Source organism: Onthophagus taurus, chromosome 11, assembly GCF_036711975.1.
Source record: "Onthophagus taurus isolate NC chromosome 11, IU_Otau_3.0, whole genome shotgun sequence".
Lineage (NCBI taxonomy): Eukaryota > Metazoa > Arthropoda > Insecta > Coleoptera > Scarabaeidae > Onthophagus > Onthophagus taurus.
In genome coordinates this window covers 4738595-4764248 of record NC_091976.1, presented here as the reverse complement: position 1 = coordinate 4764248, position 25654 = coordinate 4738595, and the positions used below count along the sequence as shown (strand labels likewise).

At 35.2% G+C, this 25654-nt stretch overlaps 2 protein-coding genes and 2 long non-coding RNA genes across 4 annotated transcripts; 3 read left to right on the top strand and 1 right to left on the bottom strand.

The window, feature by feature from the left end:
- Window positions 1-908: 908 nt before the first annotated feature.
- On the top strand, window positions 909-2621 carry LOC139432008 (piggyBac transposable element-derived protein 4-like). Its single transcript, XM_071200337.1, has one exon. It carries the CDS (start codon window positions 909-911, stop codon window positions 2619-2621), a length of 1713 nt encoding a protein of 570 aa, XP_071056438.1.
- Window positions 2622-4918: 2297 nt separating this feature from the next.
- Window positions 4919-9127, bottom strand: LOC139431898 (uncharacterized). Its single transcript, XR_011641933.1, has 3 exons — window positions 9041-9127; window positions 7101-8983; window positions 4919-6146 (listed from the first exon to the last, which is right to left on the bottom strand). It is a non-coding gene; the product is annotated as an uncharacterized lncRNA (long non-coding RNA).
- A 3891-nt stretch (window positions 9128-13018) lies between these two features.
- Window positions 13019-13765, top strand: LOC139431899 (uncharacterized). Its single transcript, XR_011641934.1, has 3 exons — window positions 13019-13094; window positions 13158-13253; window positions 13327-13765. It is a non-coding gene; the product is annotated as an uncharacterized lncRNA (long non-coding RNA).
- Window positions 13766-22110: 8345 nt separating this feature from the next.
- On the top strand, window positions 22111-24495 carry LOC111421550 (piggyBac transposable element-derived protein 4-like). The gene has a single exon (XM_023054722.2). The coding sequence runs from the start codon at window positions 22612-22614 to the stop codon at window positions 24022-24024; it is 1413 nt and encodes a 470-aa protein (XP_022910490.2). The 5' UTR covers window positions 22111-22611; the 3' UTR covers window positions 24025-24495.
- Window positions 24496-25654: the final 1159 nt, after the last annotated feature.

Genomic DNA, 25654 nt, shown 5'->3' with positions numbered 1-25654 from the left:
ATGTCATGACATAAGGTAATTCACTACATTTTCCAGGCATGTCTCCCTAAATTCCTCTACACAAAGACTTGTGAATATTTTCATATCCCATTTTGATCTTTTACTCCATTTCGAAGATAAGATTGGAGAAGAAACTTTGAAACTTGTCTTCTTCTAAGGTGAACGGTATGATTTAACCTAAAAATAAATCAACAAAATTTATACCAAACCGATTTAAAATAAAATAATTATTTACCTTAGAGAAAAATCACAATCGAATTTTTATCTTAACCCTTCGTCTGTAAACCTGGGTATTTCGTGTCCGAGCTACAACTGTTTAGGCAAATAATTTTCTAAGAAGTGAATAGACATAGTTCGGACCCCCACCTAAAAAAAGGTAATGTGTGATAGGTGATGAACGCACAAGGTTAAAGTTTTCATTTTCTGTTGTACAGTTGTTGTTAACAGGTTAAATCTGTAGCGAACACAAAAGACCCAGGTTTACAGCCGGCGTATACTGATCTCGCAGGAAAGTGAAAATTTTTATTTTTGATATAAGATAGTGAAATGAAACTTTTACATTCGAGAACGAGCGCTATTGCGAGCGATAGCGAATTTTAAATGTCACAAATATACTATTATAAATTTGCATTTAAATATGAAATGATAAAACAATAAAATGTTAATTATTTTGCGTTTGTAATTTATTCAGTATCAAATTCTTTGATTATTGTAGCTGGACGTAAAAGTCTTTTACATATAGGACGTAGCGTGCTGTGGACAAAAAACAATTGTTTTGACAGTTGCTAAGTACTGTGTAAACGTCAACTTTTAAAGCAGTATCGAAAAATTTATTTTTTGCATTGACGTTCTTTTTTGACTACAAAAAAAAACAATCAAACAAATTTTTCTCAGTGCTATAACTCAAAATGGCACAACGATCGGCTGACGACGTAGCGCGCGTACTTCGCCAACGTCCAATAATTTCTTATTTTGGAGGCGAAGACAGTGAAGAAGAAATCGATAATGTTGAAGAGGCTGACAGTGATGATAGTGAAAGTCATGTTTCAGATAAACAATCGGAAGAAGACGAAAGTGTAGTTGAGGATGAGCCAGAGACTGTAGAAGGAAGCAGACGTCGAAAATTTGTTTACGGGAAGGATAAGCATCAATGGTGTCTCACTACGCCAGAATCTCGAGGCCGTAGGTCAAATATTACTATCATTTTGCCTAAAGTCATTGGTGCGGCTGCAAGATCACGTACAATTCTAGAAATTTGGAGCACATTATTCACTCAGGACATTTTAAACATTGTTTTGAAATATACTAACGCCGAAATCGAGCGATTTATACAGGACAACAATGATTGTGCATCGTTCCAACCAATTACTTTAAACGAGTTGAAGGCATTTATAGGTCTCCTATATTTTGGCGGCATGCAAAACAATAATCGTGTAAATTTAACGGAGATCTGGTCGCGCGAGTTTGGATCAAAACTGCATAAAGCGACAATGTCACAAAGACGATTCGAATTTATTAGTTGTCGGCTTCGATTTGATGACAAGGCTACACGATCTGCAAGACGCCTTGAAGACGCACTAGCACCAATTCGTCAAATTTGGGATATTTTTATACAGAACTGCCAAAATAACTATACTCCGAGCCAGTTTTTAACTATTGACGAACAGTTATTAGGGTTTCGTGGACGTTTTTCGGGACGTGTTTATATAAAATCAAAACCGGCGCGGTATGGAATCAAAATAGTTTCCATGAATGACGCAAAAACTTTTTATATGTACAATGCCATACCGTACACTGGAAAAGTACAGACAGAACAAGGTGAGAGTGTTCCTTCCTATTACGTGCGTAAATTGAGTGAACCAATTCATAACACCCATAGAAATATTACGTGCGATAATTGGTTCACTTCAGTTGAGATTTGTAACAAAATGAAAAAAAATTTTAATATATCAATGGTAGGCACACTTAGAAAAAATAAGCGTCAAATTCCGGAATCATTCAAAAGAAATGTTTCGATCGGCGCTGCAAGGTATGGTTACGACGGGCAGAACATTTTACTCTCGTATTGCCCAAAGAAAAATAAAGTTGTTTTGTTGTTGTCGTCAATGCATAAAACCGGAAAAGCGTGTGAAAATAATGGAAAGCCGGAAATTATAGAATTTTATAATAAAAACAAATGTGGTACAGATGTCTTTGACCAGCTTTGTGGAAATTATTCCTGCACCCGTACAACCAGCCGCTGGCCAATGCGCTTTTTTTTGGGCATGTTGGATCAGGCCAGTGTTAATGGGTGCATTCTATATAATTTTTTACCTGAAAATGAAAATAAAAATAAAAGAGAGTTTTTAAAAGAACTGTCTCTTGCACTTATAAAACCACATTTACAAGATCGCTTAACGACGAACGGAATGCACAAATCCATAGTCAATGGCATCATAGAGATTTTAGGTTTGAATGAGTTTGACAATCCAATCTTAAAAACAGATAAACTAACGAAGAGAAAGAGATGTCATTTTTGTAAAAGCGATAAAGATAAAAAAACGGGGTATTGCTGCATAAAGTGTCAAAAACCTGTCTGTGAGGAACATCGTTGCGTTTGTTGTGCTCATTGTGTACAATAGTTTTTTTTACTTAAGAAGTAATAATTTTGTTTAATGTTTGGTTAATATGCTTTAATAGTTTTTTGATAAAAAATACTGATATACTTAATAAATAAATACATTAAAATTAGAACAAATAAAATAATACTAATTCCTAACGTTTATTTTATTGTCTATTTTATCTGTACAAACTTAAGCACTTAATATTAAATAAATAAAAGAAAATATTTTTTTGTAAAAATTAGCATTATTTTCATTATCAATTTTCTTTTCAAAAATTTCGATATCTTACTTTTTCAAAAGTTATGATTTTTTTAGTAAATTACTCTTATTAACTGAATTTCTTCATTTGTATAAAAAAATATGTATGCAAAAATAAATTTTTCGATAATTTTATGATTGATTTATCAAGTTGAAGGTTTCGAACATTATCATGAATTGTTTATAAAATTTTTTAAGTGCATTAACAGGATGAAAAAACGGCCGGACCCGAAAGACCCACCTTTACAGACGGAAGGTGCTAGAAAACCGTTTACAGACGAAGGGTTAATAAAGACAGATAACATTAAATTAAACCGCAATAAATTCATAATGAAATATTGAAAACACCAAACGCCAAAACCAAGAACACGACTCTGAGCTCAGCTGATCGAAACCATTGAAACTAAAAATCGATATCACCTCGTCGACCAATAAGAACGTTGAAAATTAAAAACAAGTAGAGATGGGAGGAGGCTGTGACGAGGAGAGTAAGTATTGGTATCAAGCGCTTGGGAAAGTAGTTTTTAGCGGACCGGCTTTTTTGATCTCTCGGTATATGAAGGTGAAACGCAATCAACCAGGAACAGGCTCTGCTGCACAGCCAAAATGTAAATGGCCCTTATTCACACAGCTTACTTTTCTAGATAACGTTTCATATGAACGAAGGTAAAATAATTTTTATTTTGAAATATTCAGCCATTCAAAACAAACCCCTATAGAACTCAAATTCTTTTATTAGCAGTCAGAGTAACATCGCATCCTACAACGTAGTAACAACGCTGCCTGAAGAAAATGTACTTCAGAAAGATGTTATGATTGAAGATTCAAGAAACGTATTGGACGATTTGCAAACATCTGCACCGGAACAATCAAAAGAGGAAGACAATAATTCTCTTAGCAAAACCGCAAAAAGAAAATCATCAATTCCTCTCGGTTTTGTTACTAAAAAGAAAAAAGATAACAACACAAGAATATTAGAAATATTGGAGAAAAGAGCTAATGAGCGGGAAAAATTAGTGGAAAAGTTAAGCACCTCTAAAAGAAGTGATGATGAAGATCCGACATTATCATTTTTCAGAAGTATGGCGTTAACGGTGAAAACATTTCCACCTAATTTCATAACAGCTGCAAAATCGAAAATTTTTGAGGTGGTCAGCGAATTTGAAATCAGATCGCTTCAAATTAAACAGGGATCAGGAACCACAGATAGCGATACCATTAGCGATATAGCATTAAATTATGATGATGATCAAACTTAATGTATTATTAGACAGGGTGTAACTGAATGACTGCACAAACTTCAAGGGGTGCTTATTTAGTGAATTTTAAGATTGCAAAGCCTACTAAGATTTTTTTCATATATGAAAGTACCCTTAAAATTCACTAAAGAATCACCCCTTGAAGTTTATTGCAGTCATTCAGATACACCTGTATACTACTTAATATAATGATATTTACCTTAATGTTAAACTTAGTTTTTCTTCTGCAGTAATTGGTAATCTAACCCTTCTTGATGATGGTTTTGTTAATCTATCACCAACAAGTCCAAGAATAAAATGAAATTGACTTTTATTCAATCTAAAAAACTGTTTAAATGTCTGCTCGTCTAGTAATAAATGATTTTTTAAGAGAGTATTTGAAAAACCCTCTTTCAGTCTACGTTGATACAAATTACGCGCAACTTTTCTTTTGTTTTTTCTCAAAAGTAATAACAAAATTTCGTCACCGTCATGCTCTTGTAACAAGAGAAGCAATTTATTATTATGTTGCGGGTCCATTGTACGGTTACCCAAACGTCGTTAAAAAAAAATAGTCAAACAAATTTGACTAATTTGCGGCAGGTCCGTCGCACGGTGACACGCTTATTGGAAAACAGCATGCTGCGTCTACACGCAGCGTTTTGACGCATCCGTCAGACGTGTGCGTTGACGCTTGCGGCAGGCGCGCTTAGGAAATCCCACCTTAAGCTAGTGTGCACTATTTCCGACGTACCGGACGAACCTACCCGGCACCGATCCGGCCGCTGGCAACCGCCTTGTCGCCGGCTATACCCACTGGAGCACTCGGAGCCGGGTACCGGATGGTTCGTAGTAGTATGAGTATTTGTATTATAGCGTTCACATGTGCCGTGTCGGTAGTCTATATGGATAGCCGGTATTGCGATTTTTTAAATTTTCTAGTAGTCATTACAATGTCGCAAGAAATAGACATTGAAGTGTTGATTAGTTTGGTCGAAGCTCAGCCGGTGTTGTGGGACAAAACTGTAGAAAAATACATAAATAAAGTTTTGACGAAAAATGCGTAGAAAGACGTGTGCTGCGCGCTTGATCCAACATTTAACGATATGAATGATAATGAAAAAAACAAATTTGGTAAGTACTTATAAATCATATTTTTTTATTTTGTTAAATTTTTGACATTTGCCAACTGACTGATCCGACTTCTGACATAAAATAATCTGCATATATGTTTCTAATATCATTAGCTGCGGTTCCTCCACGTACTACAGTTGCTCCAGGTAATTCTGCCAGTCCAGTCACAGTAAACGTATCGTCAATTTTGTAACCATCTCTTTTCCGAACAAAATTGTGTAGAACAACGCAGGCTTTCACTATATTCACTGCAAAATCTGGTTTTAAATTTATTGCTCGATGAAATATTCTCCACTTGTTGGACAAAATACCAAATGTGCATTCTACATACCGTCTGGCTCGGCTTAAGCGGTAATTAAAAATCCTTTTGGTTATGGTAAGATTATGTCCACCGAAGGGTCGAAGAAAGTGCTGGTGTAGGGCAAATGCTTCGTCACCGACAAAACAATATGGGACTTCTTTATTCGTCATACCTGGAAGGAATTTTGCTTCGGGCAGTTCTTGTTCGCCATTTAAAATTGATTTCCATAGTGAGCAGTTCTTGAATATTGAGGAGTCGCAATCTTTTCCGTAACTTCCTACGTTGACATAAATAAATCGGTAATCGGACTCCGCAACAGCCACTAACACCACAGATTAATACCCTTTGTAATTATAATACATAGACCCAACTGGGTTTACTATCCTAACATGTTTTCCATCAACTGCGCCTAAGCAATTAGGAAAATTTGCTCTTTTTTCAAAAGTGGAAGCGATACCTTCCCACTTTTGCTTTGTCGGTTCAGGTAGACATTCTAATCTTAGCACATTCCATATAGCTAAACACACATCTCTGACAATATTACTTATTGTTGTTAGGCCTAGTCTATAGGTATAATGTAGGTCAGTGAAGGTACAGCCACTCGCCAGATATCTGAAATAAAAAAAATTGTTTCAGGTAAAGATGTTCTGAAGAGATGGTCGAATATTCGCGACTCGTACATGAAATCGAAAAAAAAAAAGTTAAAGATGCCACAAAATCTGGCGCTGGCGCATTACACTTAAAAAAGTATGTCTATAATGATCAGCTAAAATTTTTAGATAAGGTTACTGAAGAGCGCTCAACTGAAGACAGTCATCCGCACGAGAAGGATTCATCTGAGCAAAATGAAGGAACTGAGCCCCCTTTCAAAATACCAGGATATGATAATCGTTCTAAAATCATAAAAAAGACTAAAATTGATCCCGTTGAAGAGAAAATGCTACAGATACTGGGCCATAGTGAAGAAGAAAATCGACATTTATCATTCTTCAAAGGTATTATCTCCTCTCTGAATTCTTTCGATGAAGATGACGTTATACGACTTCAAATGGGCGTTCTTCAACTTATTTCGACTATTAAAAAAGAGAAATCATCAGCAACTGCGAAGTCCATGACAGGAAACGATAAATCACATGATTTCACATCACATTCACCAACTGAATCCCATTATGATGCATCACAGGGATATCCAGAGACGCAATATACAACTGTAACTGGTAGTCAATATCATATGTTACAAGGATCACCAGCCTCTGAGGTTCGTCGACAGATTACACAGAAACTACAACAATTAGAAACTGGAACTGGCAGCCAATTTCACACATTACAGGTAGCATCAAGAGCCGATGAACGGTGCACTCAGTCGGAATTGCAAACGACTTCTGCACGCCAGTATTATTCATCATATGGGCAACAATGCTTTTCTCCTGACGGAATGTTGTCCGAGACATCGTCCGTATCCTCGATTGATTTCGGCAGTGATTCACGTTAATGATTATACATATATAATTATGTAAATGTTTTAAGTTTATATTAAAAGTTTTAAGTTAAAAAATTGTTACTTACCTTGTTGCTACTGCTAACATCTGCATAGGTTCAATGCAATCCCTCATAACTGTATCCTGGCGTTGTAAAACGTCCTTTAATTTGTGGTTTAACTCATGGAACGAAGCGATGGACATACGAAAATAGTTGAAGAATTTTTGGTCATGTTGTAATAATTCTTGGAATAAAGTATAAAATGCCCCCACAAGGAGTCTTTTTTGAACTATAGGGTGCACCCGATATAGTCTTTTCCTTTCCTTCTGAAGTCGACGACGACGACGTCTTCGGTAAAGAAACAACATAGCAATAACACATTTGCGATTCATAATCCCTGTTTTCGAGACTGAGCTAAACTGAGCAATTAAGGCCCACTTTTACCACCTCCTGTCATTCTAGCTGTTAGCATTACAGGAGGTTAGCGCGTAACATTAGGTTATCTCGAAAACGGCTTTTACCACTCCGACTTATGAGGAGGTTAAGTTTATTGCAAGGTTAGGAGATATATCTAGGGGAATGTTATGAAGACGGTTGGCCGAACGTATAAATGATCTAAAATTGGGTTATTTGTAAATGTTTGTAAACAACTTTTTGACAAGTGACATTTCTTAGCGATTGTCGTTGTGTAGTTGTCGTGATTAGAAAACTAAGAGAAAATGGCTATGGATTCCATTCAATCAACTTCAGGCGACAAAAAACGTCCGCGATCAGTTAACTTTAAAATGGAAGAGGTCGATTTATTGATCGAATTGATCTCCGACCGAAAAAAAGTTATTGAAAATAAAAAAAGTGATACCGTCACCTGGAAAGAGAAACAAAATGTAAGTGTAGTATAAAACACAATTTTCAATTTCAATGTTATGGCGATTTATTGTATGCAGGTGTGGGAGGAGATAGCGGCGACGATGAGCGCTACAACGGGAGTAGCAAGAGACTCAAAATCGTTGCTCACAAAATATGAATTTAAAAAAAAAACCGTTCGCAAAAAATGTGCGGACATGAAACAGGAACAAATGAAAACTGGTGGAGGTCCTTGTTCCGACATACAACTCACACCGAAAAAATTAAAGGTAAATTTTAATGTACCTTTAAGGTTTAAACTATAAATATAGAATAGCCTCTGTTATCTGTTCATGTGGAATTTGTTCATTAATATGATTATGTTCTTTCTAGCTTTGATAATTTTGAGTGTAGACGGAATGAGGTCTATTTGTGATTCTGACTCGGTAAACAATTTTTTGTCGGAGATATCGTTAGCACCTGCTGATGTAGGTGCTAATATGTCTCTTACAGAACAAACATCTGCATCAGCAGGTGCTAGTTCTGAATAGGCCGGCAAAGAATTATTTATTGATTCAGAATCACAAATAAACACACCCACCCCAAAGGAGGAAGTTAACAAAAATCAGAAAGAAAGTGATTGGAATGTTTGGACTCCCAAACAATTACGGAAGAGAAAGAGTAGTGTTTTAGAAAGTGGCAAACGAAAAGGTAGAGTTGAAATAAATACAGTAAGATTAGGAGAGTTAATAAAAATAGTTTACAGGTGAAAACAAAACAATTCACAACAGTTACAATGAGTATATTGAAAAAAAAAGAACTGTGCAATTTAAAAATTGCTAATGAAAAAGAACGGCACCAATTAGAAATGGAGGTACTAAAATATAAATTAGAAATTAAAAAGAAAAAATTGGCCTCATTAGAAAAAAATTTATTTTATTATTTTGTTACGTTGTTTATTAGTTATTGTAAATATATATGTTATCGCAAAGTTTCGAAATATTGTTTCGAAATATGCTGCAGCTTCACTGACCCCACAAAAATCAGCCACAGCCAGCAACATATTACCCGTAGCAAAAAATCTTAATGTTAATAATAACCGGTTTGAGGCAAATATTGCTGAATTTCTAGAAAATAATATCTTTAATTTTACAAATGATACCAAATTATACAATATACAATACCTTTCCGTTCGTGGTTTAATGTTTTCTTCAACCTCTGACAACAACCGATGAAAACATTCTTTGGAAAGGCGGAACCTCTTTACGAATTCGGCGTCAGATAAATGATGAACATGATCGATTCTTTCTTTCATGACTCGGCCACCACGAATAGGAAATAATTCGTTGATTTCTTCCAGATCTTCAATCATCTCTTCGTCACTGCTACTTTCACGTTCAAAATCCATTTCAATACAAACACAACCACCGCTCGTTTCTTTTAGGTTATGAATTTGACACACGTGTGTTGTTTGAACGGTACGCCACCTCGCGGAAATAGTTGTATCACTTTTAACCTACCGGTCAGACCGATAACAGGCACCCAAAGAGGCTGTCAATGTTACGCCAAAAATAACCGGTAGGTCAACGCTAACAGTAACCTAAAAACGGTGGTAAAAGACGATTTTTGACATAACATGAGGTTAAAGATAACAGCAAGAATAACAGGAGGTGGTAAAAGTGGGCCTTAAGAACACGACCGGATCGGTAGAAAATCGGCTAGGTGTAAAGGGTTATAAACCGGCGCCGGTCCATCAGGCACGTGTAAAGCTACTCTTAGGCCCCTCGCCCACGGCGACTTTTTGTAGTGATTCGTAAACGCGCGACAGCATCGCTACTAACGCGCGTTAGTCGCATTTGCAACGCGCGTTGGTCGCATTTGCACGCGCTACAGACAGGTCCAGAGTGCTGTTGTCCGTCACGTGCGTAAAATGGAGTCGTTCGACACAGAAACATTTATTATGGCAATTCAAACCCGTCCTGTAATATGGGACTCGCGCCTTCCTGAGTATTTGAATAAGGTTGCAAAAAGAAAGGCATGGGAAGAGATAAATGAAATATTCATTCAGAATTTGGAAAAAAAACGAATATAGAAAAGAATGCTTGTGGTAAGTTATTTAATTTAATGAAATGAAAATATTTTATCATTATACATGTAAATGTTCCAGAATGAGTGAATCAAGGTACGTTTACAGCTTTTTCTATTGAATTAGATTTCATGAATTAGGTTAGACTATTTCAAATTTTTGAATCTTGCCACGGTACAGAACCTTCATCACCGGTTAAATAATCAGTATAAATGTTTCGGATTGCAGTACCAAATAGTTCTGATCTTCGTCTTCCAATTGAATGTAAATTATCACTGGCAGGTGGGTGGATCTTGGAACCCAACTATACTCAAAGTGTGATCAAACTTATACCCATCTCGCTTACGTATGAAATTGTGTAATACGCAACACGCTTTAACAATATTCGTAGCAAAATCAATATTAACGTTTATGGGCCGGTGGAAAATTTTAAATTTGTTACTCAATATACCAAACGTACATTCAACATAACGCCTTGCGCGCCTCAAGCGGTAATTGTATATTCTCTTATTTCGTGGTAAATGTTTACCAGCGTATAGTCTTTGCAAATGTTGTGATAAGGCAAATCCTTCATCACCAATAAACGAAAACGGTATAGGTATTCCATTGTTAGATATAGGTCTTGGTTGAGGTATATTATAATTTCCTTGTTGTAACTTTTTTACCCATTCACTGCTGTCATGTATTGTTGAATCTGAGCTCTTTCCATAGCATCCGACATCTATATCTATGAAATTGTAATTAGCGTCACATATTGCTAGCAACACGATAGAAAAAAAATGTTTATAATTGTAATATTCTGAGCCGGTATGACATGGTTTTTTATGACACGTATTTCTACGTGTCAACTCTGGTTTTACAATGGAAAGCAATTCACGAAACGTCGAATATGACATTCTATAACAACTTCTGAATTTATGCTCATAGTTTTTTAGTATTTTAAACGTTGTTACACAATGTCCACCAAGTGATCTCTCTTTATTAAATGGGTGCATCCAATATTGATGCTGCTTTCGTTGCCCACGCATCGGCTGCTTACGCAAAAGCAGCACCAAAGACAACGTGACTAATGTTGCCTCAACGGAGTCCATCTTGCAACTGTAGCGATCGCAGGCATTTTTGTGCCACTGAATCGCGTTTGCATCGCGACTGAATCGTGGTTTGGGCGAGGGCAAACAGCTAGCGACCGCATAGCGACTGTATTGATGCGAACGCGCGACAGCATTGCTACCGCATCGCTACAAAAAGTCGTCGTGGGCGAGGGATCTTATAAGTTACTTTTATTTTAGCTTTATTTTAATATGTTTGTATTCTTCATTAATGCGAGTGTGAAGGGCAAACTTGTTTTAGAAGATTATAAAAACATAAATTAGTTGAATAAACACATTCTAGGATATGAGTTGGTAAAATAATTTGTAAAAGGTAATAATAATAATGTTATATAGTATATTAGATTAACATAGACTTCCTGGTGTTCCATAATAATCAACAAAGGCTAATAAATGGCTTCACCAATTTCAGAACAACAATTATGTCTATTTTTGAATCGGATATTAAAGACCAACATCGTGTGCAACAGTTTAAATTATTAAAAAGTTCAAGAGTTGATGAAAGTAAGTTTAAATAAACACTTTAAATTAATTTATAAAAGAATATGTGATTGGTTTTAGATACCAGAGACTATTACATACTGCTGTTGTTACACGCTATTTTACAACCACCACGTTTATGTAGGACGTACAAACCCCCCATAACAGATTCACAACAGGATTTTGCATTAAGTGTTAATACTATAAATGATACTGAACCAAAAATTGGTAATTTAAGGACCTCTTACAGCAAGAGAAACATTAAGATACAACCACATATTGTAGTGGTAGGTACAGAGAATTTAAAAGAATTTTGTGTTTATAGTTGTTGTTAAGTTAGGGAGTTTTGGACAATATATTTATTTTGAGTGTTAAGAGGTTGATAATGCTTGGTTATATACAAATTTTAAAACCCGCAATATATCATTCCTATAAAGTAAACCTCATTCACGAGCAATGACGATGAAGACTTTGTCAAAAGAATAATTTTTGCGACGAGGGAACATTTACCTTGAGTGGACAAGTAAATAGACAAAATTGTCGGTATTGGGCTACCTAAATCCGAATTAGCAAAGAATAATGCATCTAACACATGTATGGGAGCTGTTTTACAAAAACCATCAATGGAAAATCTCAATCATTAGCATTCTTTTCCAAAAAATTTACTTCATGTCAAACCAAATATTCAACTTTTCATAGAGAACTATTAGCAATCTACTCTGCCATCAAATTTTTCAAATATTCCTTACATGGAAATTACGATACATTCGATACATCATGTTACGATCTTATCGTATTTTTCGACCATTTCGTATGAATAGCATTGTTTCAATTGCTTTGAAATAAAACTATATAAGTAGGTGAAGCTGAATACTATATAAATGTATAGTTTTTAAGGTAACCGAATTAAATTCTGATTATTTATTTTTTATTATAATTAGGTCCGCCATTGAACTAGGTAACTTCAATTATTAATTTCCTAAACATTACTATTATAAATTTTTTTTAGAAGTAATAAATATTTTGGTTTAGTATTGAAAATGGTTTTAAATAAAAAAAAACATAACAAAAAATACATAGGTATTTTATTTTTAAATTACGACTGATTTCTTGTTTTGAACGGTTTATTTGTATAGGATAATTGTGTTTTTGGTGACACAAACCTTTTGCTAACAAAAGTTTGTTTTGGTATTTCGGTCCTTTAGTTTAGTTCGTTCGTTTCGTTCGTCGTATCCACTCCAAAGAAAGTATAGTTCGTTGAATAGTTTAGTTTAGTGTATAGATTTAGTGTTTAATTAGTGATTAGTTATTTAAGTTTGAGACAGTGACTTTATAAAAATATTGTATGTAAAATATGGGTAAAACTAAAACGCCGTATTCCAAACTGAAATCAAAAAAGAAGCGTGCAAAGTAAATCTTTATCATACTCTTGATTTATTATAATTTCTCATAAGCCGATAGTACATGTTGATGACATTTTTCTTCGCACATTTGTAGAATTATTCAATCACATAGTGAGTCAATAGAAATCGCTGTAGCTGAGAATGTTGCTATTGATTTTGGGTATGTGAATATTATATGATACAAATAATTATGAGAATTAACTACATATAACATATTTTACAGAATAGATCAGTTTATTCCAAATCAACCCTCCCCACAATTACCAATAAACACTTCTCCCATTTTAGAATTATTACATGATAATGTACAGGTCAACAAGTAAGTAATCAATAAAATCAGGGTAATAAAAACATAGAGATCGCATATTTTAATAGGAGAATTATTTTTATAGTACAATGCCGACTGGTCACCGTATTGTGGATGTGGGTTACATAATAAAGCAACTAATTGAACATAAACACGTTGCGTACTGTACTGTAGCAAATTTGCAGTTTGTTAAAGAAAATAGAGACGGCTTTTCAAGCATTTTCTTATATAAATGTAGTATGTGTAAATCACAATTAGAAAACTACTCTGAAAATCCTTTTATGCAACCTAATGTTAATGGCGGCTGTTGCTGGTACTATTATGTCTGGAAATGGTTTCCAACAACTGAGTGAAATAACAGCTTCATTCAACATACCAGCTATATCTAAGCGTCTATATTATAAACATCAAGAAGATTTACACACAGTTGTTGGAGAATGTACTTGGAGTGAAATAGAAAAAGCTGGCAAAGAAGAAGTACAATTAGCAAAGAATAATGGCGACATAGATAAATTTGGTGTTCCATTATTTATTTATTTTATTTATTTATTTATTTATTTATTTATTTATTTATTTATTTATTTATTTATTTATGGGTACAGAAACAGGACAAACCCAAATGATCTGTACCACGAAAAAAATTTACAATAAAAAAAAAGAAAACGTGTACCAAGGAAAAATGAATAAAGAAAAAATCAAAATTATCAAAATTAAGGCGAGCAATTAAAAATAAAATTAAACTTAAACTAAAAACACCGGAATTCAGATATTATATATATACAAAAAAAAAGATAAAACAAAATAAAACAATAATAATAATACAATAAAGCAAAAAAGCCAAAAAGTAAAATAAAATAAAACAATGCCTAATAGCAATAGTAACGGCGAAATTAAACATTATACAAAAACAGAAACCAACGAGCTACCAAAACGAAGGAGGCAATTCGCTGACTGCATTAAAAAGTATGCGCCTAAACGTAGAAAATGAATGCTGAAACAAATCAATATCGAGCTTATCAGCCTGACGAGCCATTCGCAACATAGGGGAGTTTCGAAAAGCATTGGTGCGCGGAATAGGCGTACAGAACAAGAAATTAAAGCGAAGAAGACGGGGAGGTACATGAATATTGACCGAATTCAAAAGAACTGTGGAATCACACATATTGTGTAAAACCTTGTAGAAGAATAATGTGTCGTTACACAGCCGACGTTGTCGAAGGGGCATTAACCGAAAAGATCTGCAAGACGAATGATAATTAATATAATGTATGGAAGATTTAAAGTTTAGATATTTCAAAAATCTAGATTGAATTTTTTCAATTCGGTCAATATAAATAAGGTATTGGGGATTCCAAACTACAGTGCAAAAATTAAGAATACTGTAAACATATGCGAAATATAAATTTTTAATCGCGTCAACGCTTACAAAGGAAGAGGTGGATCTCATAATGAAACCGAGCATACGCCAAGCCTTATTAACAGTAGTGTCAATGTGCACAATAGTGTCACGACTAGTTAAATCAACGACCTCTCTTTTTAGCGTGGCGTTTTCAGCAGTGATTTTTTCAACAAGTTTGAATTGATTATGAAGCCTGCCTATAACACCCTCGAACTCCGATACTTTATTGCTGCAGAACTGTACAGATTCCACTAAATCCGCATTGCTGTGAAACCATGCGCTGCAAGACTCGCACTGCACGCCGCCCGCATTTCGCCCGACTTTTTGGCCACACCCACCGCACGGGCTAGACGACATCGCACAACCAGTTTCAAGATCGGGAAATGAATAATGTCAAAACCACGTAAAGAATATCAAACACTGAGTTAAAATATGAAGAAAATTAAGTACACTTTATTAAAGCAAATCTGCCAGAATGGTTCGGTTATGTATTTCTTTAACAATTTCAGCACATCAGAATGAATTAAATCACGCTTTACAATAATTAAACACGGAACGAAAATGAAAACGCGGAGACACGTTTACACAAAGACGTCCTAAGGACGAATGAAAATTATTAACGGTTATTGTTGATGGTGCTTGGTCCAAACGCTCCTATAAGACTAATTATAATGCTTTTTCTGGTGTAGTATGTATAACAATTTGTATCATTATAACATGATTGAGTCAATCCTGTTCATTCTTAGGCCTGCATAATAGGGATGCGAACAAAAAAAAATAATCTATTTAGGAATAAGAAATAAATTTTGTATTATATGCGAAAGAGCAACCGCTCTAAATATTGAAGCTAAATCCCACGCATGTTACAAAAATTTTAATGGGCCTTCTGCAGGAATGGAAGCATCTATAATTGCAGAGGGCTTCAAAAAGAGCATGGAGATGCATGGTGCTAAATATAATAAATTGGTAGGAGATGGGGACAGCAGTGTGTACCGAAAATTACTAGATGTAAGGCCCTACGGGAACCAATTAGTATAAAAGATTGAATGCTCTAATCACCTTTTGTGGAATTATTGCATAAGATTAAAAGAAATAAGTGGACGAAAATTCAGTTCGCGCGGTACGTACGTTCCTGTTCAACCAAGGAAGTTATCTTAGGCTTATCTTAGGCTTCGAATGGCTGCTCTATCTGCTGCTAAATATAGGGCACTCCATAAAAATGTAAGGCTCATATCGCAAGACCTTGGAAATAGTGTACATCATGTATTTGGTGATCATTCGAATTGCGAAACATACTTTTGTAAACATACTTTTGTATGATGACATCAATTCATTCGTGAACCGTCTAATTTTTAATGCACACAGTTTATTAATAAATATGTCGACAAATGTGGCGGAATGTTACAATTCCGTTATCGCAAAATATGTGGCAGGTAAAAGAATTAATTATTGTAGAAGATTTGGTTACAATTTGAGGTGTAATGTAGCAGCTATCTCATACAACACCAAAGGAGAAGCAATTAAAAGTATTCATAAAAAATCTGGAAATAATTTAGGAGTATACACTCAAAGGTACTCCGAATTAAATTCAGGGCGTATTTCTAAACGTAAAATTTTCCGACAGAGACGTAAAGTAGCAGTGCAAGCAGGTGATGAAAATTACGGTTTTGATGATACAAGATATGTCGCCCGCTAAATACATCGCTAAAAAAGAAGCGTTTTTAAGAAATATTTACAAACCGGAAGACGAGTTAGCGGAAATAGAAATTAGGACAGCGGGACAGACCAATAGTCAGGATTGGTATGAGGAAAGAAGTAAGCGGCTCACAGCTTTCAACTTCGGAAGAATTTGTAAGAAGAGGGAGAGCACTAATCCATCAAATATTGTCAAATATTTAATTTACCAATCCTTTCATCCGACAATAGCAATGGCATTGATAAAGAACCTATTGCTAGGCAACAACTTGAAAAGGAACTACAAGTAAATGTGTTGCCGTGTGGTTTGTTTATTGATAAGACGGACTGTTATTTAGCTGCATCACCAGATGGGCTAATAGGGGAGGATTTCTTGTGTGAAATCAAATGTCCCTTGTCAGCAAGGAAATTAACACCAACAGCGGCAACAGAAGAAGGGATAATTAAATTTTGTAAATTTATAAATAATAAAATGGTTTTAAATAGAGGTCACGATTACTACTTCCAAATTCAAGGACAATTACATATAACAGGTCGCAATTCGTGTTATTTTGTCGTATGGACACCACATGGTATCGAGATAGACATGGTATAAAGATACAATAAGAAATGTTTAATATTATTATTATTTCTATTACTATTTTTTTTTTTAGATTTCTAAAGATCCTTTTTGGAACGACAAAAAAAAAAAGTTGAAAAAACTTTATTTTGACAACATGTTGCCTGAATTGGTGGATCCACGGCACACTAGGAGTTTAACCATTAGAAATAAAACACCCTAGATATAATAATAAAAATAAAGATTCAACCGTTTCTTGATGTTGGTCTATTAAAATTTTTGTTCCTATAACCTCGCATTGAAAGAGTAAGGACCTTTTTGGTATTTCTTACTCCCAATTATCTATTTGTAAATTAATTTGGCTATTATTTTGTACAATTGTGTACATTTTACAACTATGTACAATTTATCGGTAAATTTGTTGTCAATATTTGTTACAAATCACTATTTGTCTTTACAGTACAATACCGCCCCTTACGCCACTTACTATTTTCGTCTTTTTCTTTATTCTCCATAGAAAACGGGTAATATAAACACATTCAATTCAAACGGACTGCTTGGTCAAAAGATAAATAGATTGAGAACAGCAAAAAATCGATATCTGTAAGGGACGGGCATATGGAGAAATAAGTTCCGTCTTCTTGCTTCCGAAAGTCCGTCTCCTGGGCCCCTCAGAAACTCTGTGACCGTGAGACTACAGCCTTAAGGCAAAGCCTTAAAATATGGAATATCAGATTAATACTTATCTAAGGATATTTGCCTGCAGAAAAATGTATGGACCCCACGACTTATTATTTTATGTGTATTTTCTAAACTATTAAATCTTTTATTTAATGAATTTTTATAATCTTCTAGACTATAATGCTCTATATGTATCTGTAATGAATTTGAAATTTATGCGTTTCTAAAGGACAAAAAAAAATTGATTGGGGTCATATTGACCCCACAGTGCACTTCTTGTACCTTTTTTTCTTAGGAAATTTCTTTAAATACTTTGAATTTGGAGCCGTCTTTAGCTTTTATTTACACAAAGGGGAAGTACCTATCTATACATTACTACTTGTGTGAATCCCCGGCCTTCCTACTTTGCTACATTCAACTGTATAGCTTCATCACAGAGCTACAGAGGTTCATCAGTTTGTTGTAAAACGCGAACCTGTACGGTAGTTCCTAACTTTGTCGTATCAATACGGAAGTTGCTTCAAAAGTCAAAATGAGTCACAGAAGGCTATCCGACGATGAATGGTTAAAACTATTAGAAGATGAAAATTTTCCACCGACGGATTTTAATTGTCAAGAATTTAGTGAAGACGAAGATGAAAATGACGAGGAAAACTCAACTTTTAGTGAACATGATTCTAACTCTGAAAATGATCTAAGTGACGGTGACGACAACCTGGAAAACGAAGTAGAAAATAATCATTTATTTATGGGGAAAGACGGTAAAACTAAATGGAATAGTTTTCCAAAGCCAACATCACGCACAAGGGCAAAGAATATAGTTTTACACCTGCCTGGTCCAAAGAGAGCTGTTAAATCGGTAGTGAAGCCTCAAGATACATTTTCATTGTTTTTTGATGGTGACATGGTAGATAAGATAGTCAAGTATACTAATATAAAAATTGAAAGTGTTCTAGAAAATCGTGTAAATTTATATAGCTATGAAAGAAGAACAAACCGAGAAGAAATATATGCAGTGTTCGGTTTACTCTTTATTTGCGGAGTTATGAGTGAAAGGCGTTTCAAATTTTTGTTGGGCAACCTTCGATTTGATGATATTACAACCAGAAACATACGTAAGCAAGGTAATAAGTTGGCAGCAATAGTCGATCTATGGGAAGCATTTATTGTTAATTGTCAGAAACACTACATTATGAGTGAATACGTTACCATAGACGAAATATTATGTCCTTTTCGCGGACGTTGCTGTTTTGTGCAATATTTGTCGAATAAACCTGCCAAGTACGGTATAAAAATTTTTGGAATGAATTGTGCCCAAACATTCTACTTTTATTCTGGAAAAATTTATGCCGGCAAAGAAAATAAAAAACGCGCAAAAAACCTAGCGCATGATGTAGTCATGAATCTTACCGTTCCAATTCACAATACTGCAAGAAATATCACAACGGATAACCGGTATACATCTATACCCTTAGGAAAAAGTTTGTTGCAAAAAAAAATTAACACTGGTTGGTACTTTGAAAAAAAATAAGGTCGAAATTCCCAAAGAGTTCCAAGCAAACAAACAACGAGCTGTTTATTCTACGTTAGAAGGTTTTTCAGAACTGGGGAAAATGGTGTCGTATGTTCCCAAGAAAGGCAAGTGTGTGATCATTTTTAGTACAATGCATGATGATAGAAGCAAACTGGAAGCTGAAAATAAAAACAAGCCTGAAGAAATCGAATTCTATAATAAATCAAAGGGAGGCATAGATACATTAGATAAATTGTGTGCCACGTACACGACTCAAAGAGGGTCACGACGCTGGCCTATGGTAATTTTCTATTTTATGTTGAATGCTTGCACAATAAATGGTCAAGTAAACTAACTTTTTCTCCATTATCAAAAATTGTATTCCATCACCAAACATTTTTTCACAACGTTTTTTAGCGAGCTGTGGAAGCAGCTACAATTCAAAATAAAAAAATAGAACTTCAATTGTTATTATTAATAAAACAATAATTGGTTGTAAACACAATTTATAAAAAGACGCAAATAAAAAATTTAGAATTATCTATTTATTTTTATTTATGTTGGTACTCACAAGCCACACACACCTACCTAGTTTATGCCACTAATGCCCGGAATACACGAGGCTAGTTTTGTAAGATAGGATAGCAAGCTAGTGCTAGTAAGCTAGCAAGCTAGCAAGCTAGTGCATCTATCTTCGTGTATACAAAACTAGCTTTATTCCAGGCTAGTAAGCTAGTGTCTGAAGCCAGGATAGTTTAATAGCTTGCCGTTCTATTTTTAAAGCTAGTAAGCTTCCCCCACCACTGATTTTGCTGTGCTGGCTTCGGTTTAGCTTCGTGTGGCCGGGGAAGCTAGTATCCGTTCGGCTAGTGCGCAGTGTCCACGCGGTTTTATTTGTCTGACTGCAACTACGTATGTTTCTGCAACGAGATGCCGAAACTAAGTAACGAAATAAATTTAAAGTTTGTACAATTGTACCGTGAGAAGGAATGTCTATGGAACGCTACCATTCCGTCTTATAAAGACAAATCTATGCGAGATTCAGCACTACAAAAAATGTGTGGCGAATTATTGACAATGGGTATACAAATGAATACCAAAGAAGTAAAAAATAAAATAAAAAATTTAAGAGCCACTTATTGTCAAGAACTGTCAAAAATTGATAAATCAACCAGGTCTGGAGCTGGTTCTCAAGAGGAATATACGTCAAAGTTAAATTGGTTCAAGGAAATGCACAGTTTCATTAAAAATGTACAAATGAAAAGAAAAACAACGGTAAGTGAATTGTTTTCATTCATTATTTATTTATTAAGTATTGCTTATTATCTATTTATTATACCTACAGCACAGAATAAAGTAGTATGTAGTACAAGCGTACAGAAGAATCACTCTTGAACAATACTTCAGTTTAGGTATAAAAATTAATGATTATCTTATCATTCTTGATTGTCAAGGCACAGCACCTTTATTGTTAAAGTAGTTTTTAAAGGTTTCTCTTTTCTGGATTGCTGAAATCGAAGAATGGTTACTTCCTTGGTGACATATGCTTTGTAAACCTTCTGTATCTGTTCTCCATGAGCCAAGAGGGGAGTTTCCTGTTTCAATATCTTCATGGTCGACATCACTGCTGGTTAGATAAGTGTTTCGATTTTCTTTTCTCAACCAATTATGCAAAGCACATGCTGCTAATACAATTTTATCCACTGTATCTACATTAGCTGCTATTGGTTTTTGAAATACACGAAATCGGCTCGCCAATATCCCAAAGGCATTTTCCACTACACGTCTGGCTCTGGATAGTCGGTAATTGAAAACTTTCTGTGGCAATGTTAAGTTGTCGCCTGGATAAGGTTTTAAAATGTATGATTTTAAAGGAAATGCGGCATCAGCAACAATCACTCCACCATTTGGTAAAAGATTATTCTCCAGTTTATTATATACGGAACAATTTTTAAATACACCTCTATCTGATGACATTCCACAGGCTCCGACATCTATATATCGAAAACAATAGTCGTAATCAACTATTGTCATAAGAACTATACTGAATACTTTTTTATAATTGAAATATATAGTTCCACTATTACCAGGAGCTAAAATTATATGCTTTCCATCAATGGCACCGTAGCAAAATGGGAAATTCCATCTGTTTCTAAATCTATTTTCTATTTCCGCCCATTCTTCGAAATTAGTAGGGATCTGTAAAAATATACAGTTTATAATTAGTAAAATGATTGTTTTTTTTTCAGGACAGTGAAGAGTCAGCAGTGGATGAAGAACGAACCAATACTGAAAATCTGAATATCGATAATGTTAACAATGATGACAATGATGCAATGTCAGAAAATTTTTCACAATCTACGTCTACATCAAATAATATAACGCAACGCAACAAGTCCGCGGAAACCAACAGTACCAGCTGCTGCGAAACCATCTACATCTAAATCACAGCTCAAAGTGCCAGAGACACCAGCCCCAAAAAAGAAAAAAATTGCGCAAGTTGCAAGATTGGTCAACGAAATTAGGTCGCTCAAGAATGATTTAAATAGAGACCATACAATAATACCACAACAAAATGAACACGATATTTTTGGAGCATTTGTAGCTAGCCAACTTAAAATGTTATCATCTATTCAGGCTATTACTGCTCGGGATGAAATCAATGCTACATTATCTCGTTGTCGAAAGACGGATTTAAATTATAGTAATACAACATTTTCAGTCTTCAGACACGACATTCAGTATTGACTATGTAGATTCAACGAACGTTTTCGATGTGATTACCACAGCATTCAAAAATGCATAATGTTGTGGAGGTGGAAAAACATCACATTCTTTGTTATTATTCCCAAGTGTATTTTTAATAAATAAAAAATAATACAAACCTTAATGTTTTCTTCCAATACCTTGTAGATTTCGACACAACTTCTGGTATAAATTTTTCCTAGCTTACAAAACTAGCCTCGTGTATCCCGGGCATAAGAGACTGTTCTTTTGATGTCAAATGTGTGGCAGAGCCGTTTATAATATGAATTGGTATGATGCAGATGTGTCAACGCGGAAACCTAGTTTTGCGTATTGTGTACCAAGTATATAGGGTGAGTCGGGAGGAACGGACCAAACTTTAGGAGTGTATTGTACGCTTGAAAATAATGTAAAAAAAACTCATATGTTGTTATCCGATTTTCATTTGTTTTCAATTGATTGCATAACTACAGTTAAACATTTAACCCTTAACTGGTCTAGTAGGGTACAGAGAGACCCCAGACAGTACAAATTTGTTTATAATTTATCCTCTCTGTAACACATGGCGCTGTGAATTTCTATATTCCTCAGTCAAATTGCAATTTTTCTGTTGGTGTATGTGAATTGTAGAAAAAAGTTATAAAAAAATAAATAAAAAATAAATAGTTTTCGGAGACCCCACCAGACCATTGACGTAAGTTAATTTTCGCACATTATATCAAGTTTTGTTTACAGAAATATATAAAATGTGAGGTTATGTACACACATTTTTTACAGAATGGCTTCAACTTCAAAGCGGTTCTTGACAGACACAGAGTTGGAGAGCATTTTAGAAGATCCAGCATTTTTTGAGTCTGAAGAAGAAAGCGATGCTGATGATACATCTAGACAAAGTGATCATGATTCAACATCAGAAGCTTCAATACAAAGTTCAGAATCGGATGACGAAGATAATGGTACTACATCAGATGATAAATTTTATTTCGGAAAGAAACGGTGTTACAAGTGGTCAAAAGAGTGTCCCAAACCAACTCGAACACGTAAGCACAATTTAGTCATCCGTCTTCCAGGCACAAAAAATGAAGCGAGGAATGTTGAGCGGTCTGATATATTGTCTGCTTGGCAGTTACTTATTCCTGAAGATTTTTTGCAACTAATTTTGGTAAACACAAATAATAAAATAAGTGAGATGCAGCACCACTATAAAGCACCTCAACCTGCATTTGTAAGTATCCTTGATATGACGGAGTTGAGAGCTTTTATTGGTCTGCTTTATCTTTCTGGTATAATGAAATCAAACCATGAAAATGTGGAAGGACTTTTTGCGAATGATGGTACCGGACGCGATGTTTTTCGGGCAACAATGAGCCTTAAAAGGTTTTTGTTTATTCTGACATGTTTGCGTTTTGATTGTGCTGTCACAAGGGAAGCTAGGAAAGCAAATGACAAACTTGCAGCAATTCGAGAATTATGGGACATCTTCGTAACCAATTGTCAGAAGTATTATACACCAAGCCAAAATGTTACCATAGACGAAATGCTAGTCCCATTTCGTGGTAGGTGTAGTTTTCGGATATACATGCCAAAAAAGCCGGCCAAGTACGGATTGAAAATAATGTGTCTTTGCGATTCTCGCAGTTTTTACTTATGTAATGCCTTTGTTTACACAGGCAAAGAGACAACAAATGATAAAACTTTATCAATTCCAACAAAAGATGTTCTCAAACTTATTACACCGATTCAAGGGACTAATAGAAACATTACGGTTGACAACTGGTTCATGTCACTTGAGCTATGTGAAGGAATGAAAAAGAAAAACTTGACCGTTTTAGGCACTATGAAGCAAAATAAGCCACAAATTCCGGTAGAGTTCAAGCCACAGAGTAAACGTCTTGTTCATTCAACTTTATTTGGACACAGTCAAGAAAAGACTCTTTTTTCATACGTACCTCGCAAAAATCGTGCGGTCGTTCTTCTTTCAACAATGCACCAAGATCAAAAGATCAACAAAGAAAATAAAAAGCCAGATATAATTACAGATTACAACAACACAAAGGCAGGTGTAGATGCATTAGAACAGCTATGTGCTAACTACTCGGTTTCGCGTCGAACTCGCAGATGGCCAATGATTATTTTTTTACGCCATATTGAACATAGCAGGCGTCAACGCTGCAGTTATTCTACACTGTAATACAAAAATTGACCCGGTTGATCAACTAATAACAAGTCAATTGCTGAAGAAACTTGGAATGGCGTTGGTAAAGCCTCACAGTGAACGTCGTGATGTTCGACCTATTTCACGGGAATTGAGAAAAATTGTAGTACAACATGGTGGGACTCCACTTTCTTCGACCCCTTCCGATACAGAACCGACAAGGAAATCAAGATGCTATGTTTGCCCACGACAGGCAGACAAAAAGACAAAAATGGTGTGCGAAAAATGCAAAAAGCATATCTGCCTCAGCCACCGCTATTCAGTTTGCCAAAATTGTTTATAAATGTATTTAATTATGTCAAAAAAAGTGCAGTTTTAAATTTTGAAAAATAAAATTTTTGTATTTTGTGTCCTCTGTTTTAATAAGCATGTTAAACTTTTGGGGTTCTCATGGACCCCACTAGACCCTTAATGTATGTTAATTTTACCGGACCACTTAAGGGTTAACGTAGATTTGACAGTTTGATTTGCATTAAGTGCTATAAAATGCCAAGTACTTATTCACATTTAGAATATACAGACATGTTATTTGTATATGGTTTTTGTAACGGGAGTGCTACAGCTGCTGCAGATGAATATCGTCAACGGTTTCCAAATCGCAGACATCCTAATAAAAACGTTTTTATTAGGGTTTTCAATAAACTGCGCGAAACCGGTACACTTCCCAGCGTTAAAGTAACATCTGAACGAGCTACGCGTCAATGTTTAAATGAAGTAGAACATATTTTGGATCTAGTAGAAGAAGATGCAACGACCAGCTCACGCAGAATTGCTGTTCAATTAGACATCCCACAAAAGAGAGTAATAAACACACTCCACGAGCAATGCTTATATCCATACCATTTAGGTAAGGTACAACATCTACTGCCGGAAGATTATGTTAAACGAGTCGAATTTTGTCGGTGGATAAATAATGATCATCGTGTTGTATCGCATATTCTTTTCACGGATGAAGCAACATTTATCCGCAACGGCCTACATAATACTCGTAATGGTCACGTATGGTCCGATGAAAATCCCCATGCAACAATCGAAAACAACTTTCAACACAAGTTTTCGGTAAATGTGTGGTGTGGTATGATCAACGGTTATTTAATTGGCCCTTTCATTTTGGAGAATCGCCTCACAGGAAACCATTACCTAGAGTTTTTACAAAATGAATTAAATGATTTACTGCAGGATGTTCCTCTAAACATTAGAAGGCAAATGTACTTTCAACACGATGGAGCTCCGGCGCATTTCGCTCGTCAGGTCAAGCAACAATTGGACGAAAGGTTTCCAGGGCGTTGGATTGGTCGTGGTGGTCCTATTAGTTGGCCTCCAAGATCTCCAGATCTCACAGCACTTGATTATTGGTTGTGGGGATGGTTCAAAAGTGAGGTATACAAAGTCAAAGTTGACACTAGGGATGCACTTCTTAGGCGCATTCTAAATGTTGCAGTTAATATTAAGGAAAATCATGCAGCAATTAGGAAAGCAACAAGAGCTCTTAGTAAACGAACCCGGAAATGTTTAGAAGTTAATGGCGATATTTTCGAACAATTACTAAAATAACGCTGATGACCAATATTTGATGTTAATGTATAAGATTTTGTTTAATTGTAGT

Coding starts and splice junctions, on each gene's coding strand:
- LOC139432008 (XM_071200337.1), top strand. CDS start 909: ATGGCACAACGATCGGCTGACGACGTAGCGCGCGTACTTCGCCAACGT.
- LOC111421550 (XM_023054722.2), top strand. CDS start 22,612: ATGGCTTCAACTTCAAAGCGGTTCTTGACAGACACAGAGTTGGAGAGC.